This window comes from Durio zibethinus, chromosome 9 (assembly GCF_047325235.1).
Source record: "Durio zibethinus cultivar Kanyao isolate XHJ-2024 chromosome 9, ASM4732523v1, whole genome shotgun sequence".
NCBI lineage: Eukaryota > Viridiplantae > Streptophyta > Magnoliopsida > Malvales > Malvaceae > Durio > Durio zibethinus.
The window spans coordinates 6,643,227-6,652,949 of NC_143170.1; the positions used below are offsets into that span (position 1 = coordinate 6,643,227).

At 30.6% G+C, this 9,723-nt stretch overlaps 1 protein-coding gene and 1 long non-coding RNA gene across 2 annotated transcripts; both read left to right on the top strand.

Moving 5' to 3' along the window:
* On the top strand, positions 1-2,961 carry LOC111316464 (transmembrane ascorbate ferrireductase 1-like). Its single transcript, XM_089765740.1, has 4 exons — positions 1-425; positions 1,888-1,936; positions 2,047-2,246; positions 2,523-2,961. The coding sequence occupies exons 1-4, from the start codon at positions 282-284 to the stop codon at positions 2,817-2,819; spliced, it is 690 nt and encodes a 229-aa protein (XP_089621866.1). The 5' UTR covers positions 1-281; the 3' UTR covers positions 2,820-2,961.
* A 4,527-nt stretch (positions 2,962-7,488) lies between these two features.
* LOC149516760 (uncharacterized) lies at positions 7,489-9,477 on the top strand. The gene is made up of 3 exons (XR_016345383.1): positions 7,489-7,678; positions 8,581-8,628; positions 9,377-9,477. It is a non-coding gene; the product is annotated as an uncharacterized LOC149516760 (long non-coding RNA).
* Positions 9,478-9,723: the final 246 nt, after the last annotated feature.

Below are 9,723 nucleotides of genomic sequence, written 5' to 3' on the forward strand. Positions count from 1 at the left end.
AAAGCTAGAGGACTAGACTCGAAGTGCATACAAGTACAACAAAAGAACGCCACCAATCAATTGATCAACGAGGCGGTAAACCAGTGCGACATGGATCTCCATCAAACGGTCGTTTTCTCCCGACAACTGGAGATGTAAGCCAATTAGCCAAAGCTCAAAATGAAAAAAGGTCTTTCCTTTCATATTTTGGACTTGTATTTTTATCAAAGCTGTGCAGTTTTTGCTTCATTCTATCGTTTAAAACGGCCAAGAAGAAAAAGAAAAACGGAGAGTGAGCGAACATGGCGATAGGAGTTAAAGCATCGCATTTGACGGTTGTGCCTCAAGCGCTTGCAGTTGCTGGTGCTGTTATGGTATTGGTTTGGTGCATACACTTCAGAGGTGGATTAGCTTGGGAATCTTCAAACAAAAGTCTCATCTTTAATGTAGGTTTTTTGTCTTTCTTTCTTCTCTCTGTTTCTCTTGGGGTTGCATAAAATATTTGTTTACTTTTCTTGTGTTTTTATCAACTCAATTATGGCTTCCAGTAGAATTTTGTTTGATTTCTGGGATTTTGTTTCTCCTTTCGGATTAAATAATTTGGGACTTTGGGTGATTTTGTTCATTCAACCCCAGTTCATATCTATCAGTCGATGGTCCTTTGGCTGTTTGTTACAGTGGACGAATGGAATACAACTCTGCCCTTGCCAAATTATTCGTAGAATCTTAATCGTTGAGCACTTACTAATGAAGGAGAATTTAGGGCTTTGCTGTTTACCATATGGCACTAGGCAAGTTGTTTGATTCTTTGAATTTCATATATGATCATCCCCTTTTTTGTTGCTATGGTATTGGATGCCTCACAATTGTGAATTGACTTGAACGCATAATTTTTTCTGTAATTACCTTCATCAGTCTGTAAAGTCTTTAATAAATTATAATAGAGAAATAATTACAACAAAAAAGAGATCATATCTGTATGGCCTCTCACTGGTAGAGCTCTATTCATTTGATTCCCTACAAAGGAACGGTACTGCTACTCAAATTCTGTTCTGTAGCCAAAATGTAGCCAACCCAAAACATGGTAGCTACAGAAAGTTAGATTTCATATTCATAGAGGCCAGTTGCTCCTTTAGCCATCACCAAACAACTTGGAAGTTTCTTGTTGGCGCACCGATTGGGGGATGGACCATGGGGCTAGGTCAATATGCCATTTTTGTGGCAAAATTTTATGCTGCGTGGCCATTTTTCATCCCTGCAAACCAGGCTAAAACTATGCATATTAAACTAGTCTGACCCACCCATGTGTTTCTCATGAGGAAAAGACCTACCTACCCTTCTTTATAACTAAAAAATTCAATCATCTAGTAACTACATCTTCATCCCATCATTATTATTGTTTTCCTTTTTGGCATTTTCGGTATAAAAATATCAAAAACCTTTCAAGAACTTCACAAGACATTAATATACTACAACGTTTGACCTGGTTTCTGAAAATATCTTTAAAATGGATAATGTTTATAGGAACAAGGAGGATGAGAGACTTAAACATATTCAAATTAAAACTTATGCATAAATTTATAATTTCGGATTTAATTTTTTAATGAGAGACTTGGACATATTCATCGAAACTTGGATTCGAACCAAGCCATTCCCTCCCCATCCCCAAATCCTGTGGACAAAAAAAAAAAAAAAACTGCCTCTTTCATGTTGAATGCTCCATGAATTTCAGACATTTAAATGTTGCTTCCTTATGTTCAGTTCAACACCATCAATACCCTTCTCATCATGATATGTGGAATAGTTTACCCTCCTTAATAAGGAAGCAATAGGTGAAACAATATTTCAGGCAGTCCGTATTGCTTTGCTAATGTGCTTAAATCCACTAACCATTTAATATTTCTGTAGATACATCCTGTATTGATGTTGATTGGCTTCATTATCTTGGGCGGTGAAGGTAATCCAACTCACCTATTCCGTGATACAAATAGCTTGCTTCTGAATTTTGTTTTCTGGATTGAGTAACAATTCTGAGCTACAATGATCTGAACAACATACAAAATGCAGCCATTATGAGCTACAAGGCATTGCCTCTGAAGAAGGAAGTGAAGAAAGTCATACATCTTGTGCTCCATACCATTGCACTAATTCTGGGCATTATTGGGATCTATACGGCATTCAAGTATCATAATGAGAGTTCAATAACCAATCTCTACAGCTTGCATTCTTGGCTTGGGATTGGAATCATTGTCCTTTATGGCATTCAAGTAATACAATCTCTTGATTAATATATTAACTTGTTTAAACTATATATTTTGGCTTATCACTTATGCTAATTCCTGAAAACGTTTGAAATGTTTGAGCTATTGGGCTTGCCTCTCAAGAATGGAGTGGTGTGGGTCTATTGGCTAATTCACAAGACACCTGGGCAACAGGATTTTCCTTGTTTTCGTTTGGATCTACACAACATGGATTTTTAAGCATGATGAACACATTTGCTCTCTTATAGATAATGATTTTGAAATGGAAACTCTAATTTGCAGTGGATATATGGCTTTCTTGTATTCTACTACCCTGGAGGATCGACCGGATTAAAAAGCGAATCCCATCCTTGGCACGTACTGTTAGGTCTGTTTGTATACAGCTTGGCTGTTGGCAACGCCGCCCTAGGGCTCCTGGAGAAGCTTACATTCCTTGAGAGCTCAGGCCTTGCCAAAAATGGTGCTGAGGCCTACCTTGTAAACTTCACAGCTATTGTCACAATATTATATGGAGCCTTCGTAATATTTACAGTTTTTTCCCGGCCTACTCAAGATGACTCCAGCTACAAGGCTATATAAATCTATGTAGTGATGAATGGATACATCTATTATCTGTATTTTTAGACATGAAATTGTAAATAATTAATATAATAGTGGCAATTTATTGGACCAATGTTATGATTTTATCTATATATGAATGGGCTTTACAAACTTTATGTCACCCTATTATCAGTGGATTAAAGTTTTGTCTTTTTTTTTTAATGATTGAGATATAGTTTACTGGATAATCACATCTTTCACCAAAAAAAAAAAAAAAAAATCGTTGTCCTGGATGAACAATAAAAAAACAAAATGATTGACTTTTTAACTCACCGTATGAATTAGGATCGACTAAAATAACAAAAAAAAAACTTTTAAACTTTTTTTTGTTTTTATTTTTATTTAAAAATTACAAAATAATATTATTAATTTATTATAATAAATAATTTTATTACTATATAATAAATTAATAACTAAATAAAATTTGTTATTATATTATGAATTAATAAATAAACAAAAGTATTATTATATAATAAACTATTATTTTTATTAATTTTTAATTATTTAATAAAAAATTTATTATTTGTCATAAAAATAATTTAATGATTTTTAATGATTTATTTATTTTATAAATATTAAATACTTTAAAATTTTTATCTAATATCCTTAATGATCATTCTTTTAATCATAATTTACCTCACTGTTATCATTAAATTTGCATCCAAGCATATAACTCACTATTAATTTTAATATCATCAAAACCAATCTTAGTACCCATCCAAATAGTTAGGGATGTCAATGAATAAGGTAAATGGCGTATAGAGTATTCTTTATCCCTGTATTTTATATTATATCTATATCTATACTTATATCTAATGAGTATTTCAAATCTATCTCATCCCTAAGGATAGATCTAGGATTTATACTCAATAGGGCAAATTTATTACATTAACTATCAATAATATAATGTTATATTTACATTGTGAACTATTACTTTATTCAATTTTTTTTTTTAAACATTTATATATCTTTTAATATTTCAAAAGACTCATCAATGGTGGATTGAGGAATTTTTTCAAGTGTCCATTATAATATGTATAAAAATCTACCAATGAATTTATCAATTTTGTTGATGAAAAGGGTGTCAGTGAAAAAATTCCGGGATGTCAATAGAAAATTTTCTTTAAATTTTCTTTTTTTTTTTTTTAAATTTTGAGATATCCATGAAAAATTTTTAAAGGTGTCCAATTGAAAATTTCCTTTCAAACTTTCATAATTTCTAATTTTTGGGATATTCATGGACATCCTAATGTAAAAGGTGTATCCACCACCAAGACTCATACTTGAGTATTTCTTTTACAATTAATAAGGTCTAAAAAAAATAAAAATTTTGGATTTGTTTTTAGTAATTTTACTAATTTTTTTATATTTTAATGGGGTAAAAATATACAAATCATTAAAATTTTGGACACCTTGCTAATGGTGAAAATTAATTTAGGTTTTCAGTGGGGCAGTTGTCCTTATTGCCCCCATCCTAAATCCATTTCTGTACATCCTTACAAGTATTTAATAAGTAGGGTAATCTTTATACTCATAATTTTTTTTAAAATAAAAATAAAATTATATTTTTTTAATTTTTATCTTATATACTTAAGTAATTTTTATAAATATATATTAATATATATTCTTTAATAAAAATATATTAATTCTAATTAATCTAAAATAATAAGTTATATTATTTAATAAAAATATATTTACTAAATATATAAAAATATATATGTAAAATATAAGTAAGGAAAAGTATTATATTACCTGTCTTTATTATCGTACTCAATAAAAAAAAAATTTACAGAAAAAGAATTCATTTCTCCATAAAAATTTAAAGTTATACTCATTTATATTCACAATATAATGCATACTTATCTCTATTTGAGTAAAAAGTTGAGTTCTTCATTAAATATGAGCAAAATTGACTTCCCTACAAATAGATCCTTTATCACTTTTCTTAAATATGTTTTTATACTTTTAATTTATTCAAACAAACTTTTTAATTTTAATTTGTGTCCAAAACACTTTTATTACAAAAAGAATGTTGATTCATTTTATAGTCAATACTAGGAGTGTTCATAATTCGATTTTAATCGAATTAACTGACAGATCCAATTTAAATTGATTAATTAGTTGCTCACCAAATTAATTTCAGTCGATTAACAAAAATGATTTTAGAAGAATTTTGATTTTCAGTTAATTCGGTTTGAAAACCGAATTAATCGAACTAACTGAAATTTTAACATAAATATAAGATAATCTAAATATAAAAGGAAAAATACATGAAATAGATCACTTAATTTAATAACTTGTTAGAACTTTTAATATAATACTTTAGTATTTGAATATTTAATTGAATAATTTTATTTAATTTATTTAAAATATGAGAAATTAAGAGTTTAAAATATAATTTAATTTAAATGTATTTATTATTCGATTAATAAAAAAATAACCAAATTAACTGAATTAAATTCGATTGGTTAATTTTTAAAATTCATAAATTCGATTCGATTATCAAAAATAAAATAATATAATTCAATTAATTCAATTTTAAATAATTCGATTTAGTAATATACAAATTAATTCAATTTTTAATTCGATTTAGTAATTCAATTTTTATACTCTTGTCAATACCAATTGGATTTTTTTTATAAACAAAAAGTTAACGTGGTTTGCTAACGTGGATAAAAACTAAAATTTTTTTAAAAATTACTTTTTATTTTAAATTTCAGGCCACGTCGTTAGATCATGTCAACTTTCATGTAAATAAAAATAAATCTAGTTGGTATTAACAATAACAAAGGCCAACTATTCATTTGAAATAAAATATAATTTGAGTATAAATTGAAAATTAATGATTTATTTAGATATAAATTGAAGTTTTTTTTTTTTAAAATTTGGTGTATGAATATGATTACGAGAGATTACATGCCATTAAAAGTAATGGCAACATCATTGAGGGAAACAACTGTTGACAACATTACAGAGCCTTCTGGCGAGGAAATGGTAGAACTTCATCAGAGTATAAAAAAAGTTAAAAGGCAAACATGAAACATTACAAAATGTCTGTGAAGGGAAATCAACAAAAAGACAGAAAATATCATACAAGGACTCAGTTCTTGGTGGAGGTTACGGAGCCTATGATACCATTGAAGAGCAGTCTAACTGTGAGGAAATGGAGGTGGTTTCAGAAGAAGAGCAAGATGCCCCCGAAGAATTGGAAGAAGGAGGGGAGTTAAGAATCTTCCTCAACGCAGATGAAAAGAGAAGAATCAGAGAAAGGTGGGCGTTGTCCCTTATTGTGAAGGTCTTTAGGAAAACTGTTAGGTATATATACCTAACAATGAAAATCAATCTATTATAGAAACTCCAAAAGAGTCAGGACTTTTTCTTTCTGAAGTTCTAAAACGCTGAAGATTATAACTATGTCTTAAAAGGAGGACTGTGGTTCATAAAAGGGCATTTCCTGACCTTTAAAAGATGGGAGTCATACTTTGAAGCTTCTGAAGCCTCGTTCTCCTTAGTAGCAGTTGGATTAAGATTACCTGAGCTTTCAGTAGAGTATTTCGACCTCGAAATCCTGAAGAAAATAGATAGGCATATTGGGGTTCCTTTTAGAGTGGATGAACACATTCTCGTTGGCGAAAGGGGCAGGTATGCTAGAATCTATGTTCAAATGAGCCTGGAAAAACCCCTACCTAAGTATATTAGAGTGGAAGAAAGGAAACAAGCTATTGTCTACTAGAGTTTTGGCACGCTATGTTTTCACTGCGGCAGGCTAGGCTATTAAAAAGACTTCTGTCCTAATAACATTAGCATAAGCAACACCCAGCTGGTTTGCAAAGATCAAGAGCACTCAAGGCAGGCGGAGACAAGTGATACTAGTCAAAAAATCGACGATGAAGGGTTTGGCCCATGGATGATTGTACAAAGAATGAGACAACGTAACAAACTAGGTTCTAAAGATCCAAAGGACATTGCTCTTAACCAAAGGACCAAAACAACCCAATACCAGGGATCTATGCATAATCATGGATGCCCTCAAAACAAGTAAAGAAGTGAGGATAGAGCATTCTGACAAAGAGAAAAGAAACAGTACCTTGGAAAAAAGTACCAACAATGAGGAAATAAGGGACAAAGGGAAAGAATTTTTGATTTCCAATACTAGTAAAATTTCAATGTCTGTAAACAACCTGAGCAACAACAGATGGGTGGTTAGAGCCAACAAGGAGAAAGGAGAGCCTTCCTTGTGCGCAAACACGAGCCACGCTATCCTAAAACCAAACATGAAATGACATATGAACAAGTAAAGACTCTTGATAAGGTAAGGAGAGTGGATATAAATCCAACACAAACCTTTTCCATGCAACCAACAGCAAAGGATTCTGATGTACCAAGGCTGTATGCAAACACATAATTGGCACATAGTCTAAAACATGCCTTGAGGGCCCAAGCTATACCTACTTTCGTGCAAAAATAAGCTTATTTAAACATTTGTAATGCATTCCTTAGGCCAAAACCGACTCAGGAAAAATTAGAGCCTTACGTCAATCAAAAATCAAGAAAAGAAGTCAACCGAGTTCGAATGGATTAGAGAAGAAAAGAAGTTCATCTGTAATACCCTAGCCCAAATAATAATTGGGCTAGACTAATACTAAAGCCCATCAGTTTATTAAGATATTATTTAGTAAAAGAAAAATGGTTGAAGTATTAGATGAAAGAAAACCTAACTATCGTGAAACAGAAAGGAAATAGAGTTCTTTTTCCTCATCTTCTTTAGAGTTAGAGAATATGAAAAATCAAGTTGGAGATTCACAATCAGAGGCTACAATCAAGTTAATCCCTTAAAGGTGAGTACATGCCCTCTTTTTATTTAAAAAGAAATATCAAGTTGATTGCTATTATTTGAAGTTGAAGTTTTGAGAGCAAAACCATGAAAAATCATGAATTCTTTCATTAATCTTCATGATCTATTTGGGTGAATTACTGGGCTTTGTTTATTTCATGTTCTTAAGATTTATTGATGATTATTGAATGGAGTTTGAAGGCTGAAAGTAAAGATTTGAGTTTTTAAAGATTGAAGGAGAAATTCTATTTTTGGATGAGATGTTATGATTTATAATAATGAATTAAAATAGAATTTTGTATTAATGGATAGATTATTGCTGTGATTATTATATATCATTGGAAAGCATGTTGAATCTAGTTTCTAATGAAACAAACGAAAGTCAAATATGAGTTTTCTATGAAGAGTTGTCTAATTTTAACTTAAGGATAAGTAGGCTGTAAGACAACAACATCAGGGTTGAATTACGAAATTCTTCTTAATTTGTATACAAGGATTTACAGATTAAGCCATATATGTTTAGAAAGCTTATTGAGTCTACTTTCCAATGAAATAAGTGAAATTGAAGTTGGAGCTTTTTATGAATAAATATATAATTTTTATTAGAAGGTATACAGGCTGTTTAGCAGCAGTATATGACGTGGATTTCAAAAATTGTTATAATTAATCTACAAGGAATTACGATGTGTGCCATATATGGTTAGAAAGCTTATTAAGTCTAGTTTCTAACGCATTAAAGAGGTCATAATTCTGATTTGGATATGTTGAGATATAACTGTTTTAATAAAAAGAGGTCAGGTTGCCAGTATTAATTAGTTAACCCTTTGTGTAACTTAGTTGATTTTTCTATAAATGGTCTCAAAAAGGGTTGATTAAATTCTGATATGTTGAAATGATCTTGGATAGGTCATTAATTATTTTGGGAGAAAAACTAAGTGGTGGAATCGAATGGAGGTAAGCAGAATCTCACACACTTTGCTTGTTTTCAAATCTATGTATATATATATATGTTTTTAAATGAATGAATGCTTTTATTTCTTTATTTTCGATATATAAAAATAGGATCATGCATATGATTATTTTGTGTTTCTCTATGTAAATGATGGATCATGCTTATGAATGAAATGAGAAAATGATTTATGATTAAAGAATGATTTTGTGATGGCTGCGTTTTTACATCCTTGGGAAGTGGGATCATCGACACCAAAACTAGTTCTACGACCCTGGCTAACGGGTAATAGTAGTTAGCAAAGACATGATCATATGACCCTAGCTAACGGGTAATAGTAGTTAGTGTAAGCCCTAGTTAATGGGTTATAATAGTTAGCAATGATCATGAGAATGAAATTGTCGATATGGCCAATGTCACGGGTTATAGCAATGACCGTAGCTAACGATAAATGAATGATAATGATGATTTATGATGATTTTAATGATTGATCCATGATTTGATTATGATATTTGAATGATAGCGTATTTTACGATGATTTATGAAGTGACATATTTTTACATTGATTTATAAATTTATGAAATATTTGACAAAACGATGATCTTGAAATGTTTTGATATTATGATTTGATGAATGTTTTGAATGATCTATATGATGTGTAAGAAAACGATGATTGATCTGATAAGATGTGTGAGCCTATACTTACTGAGCTGTGATTTGCTCATTCTTTTTTTTTTTACTTTTTCTTTACAGATGACTAAGTGATAAGTTTGGTTAGTCTTGTGTGAAGTTAGAAGATGAAATGAAAAAGATTACTTAGTCGTCGGAGAATATGTTGGTCAATGAGAGCTTAATAGATAGTTTTGTATTTTATATGGTTTGTATTTGGATATATAAAGATATATCATCAATTGGATTAAAGATATGAATTTTACTTGGTATATTGTTTTATTGAAGAATTTTAGAATGTTTAAGAAAGAAAACTTCATATTACTTTAAGATTTTCTTCAAGGTAATATGACCGTGTTATGTCTTGATCTCGGGGTGTGACATCATCAGAAGAGGTTTGTCACTTAACACTTTCGACAGATGAGAGAGCC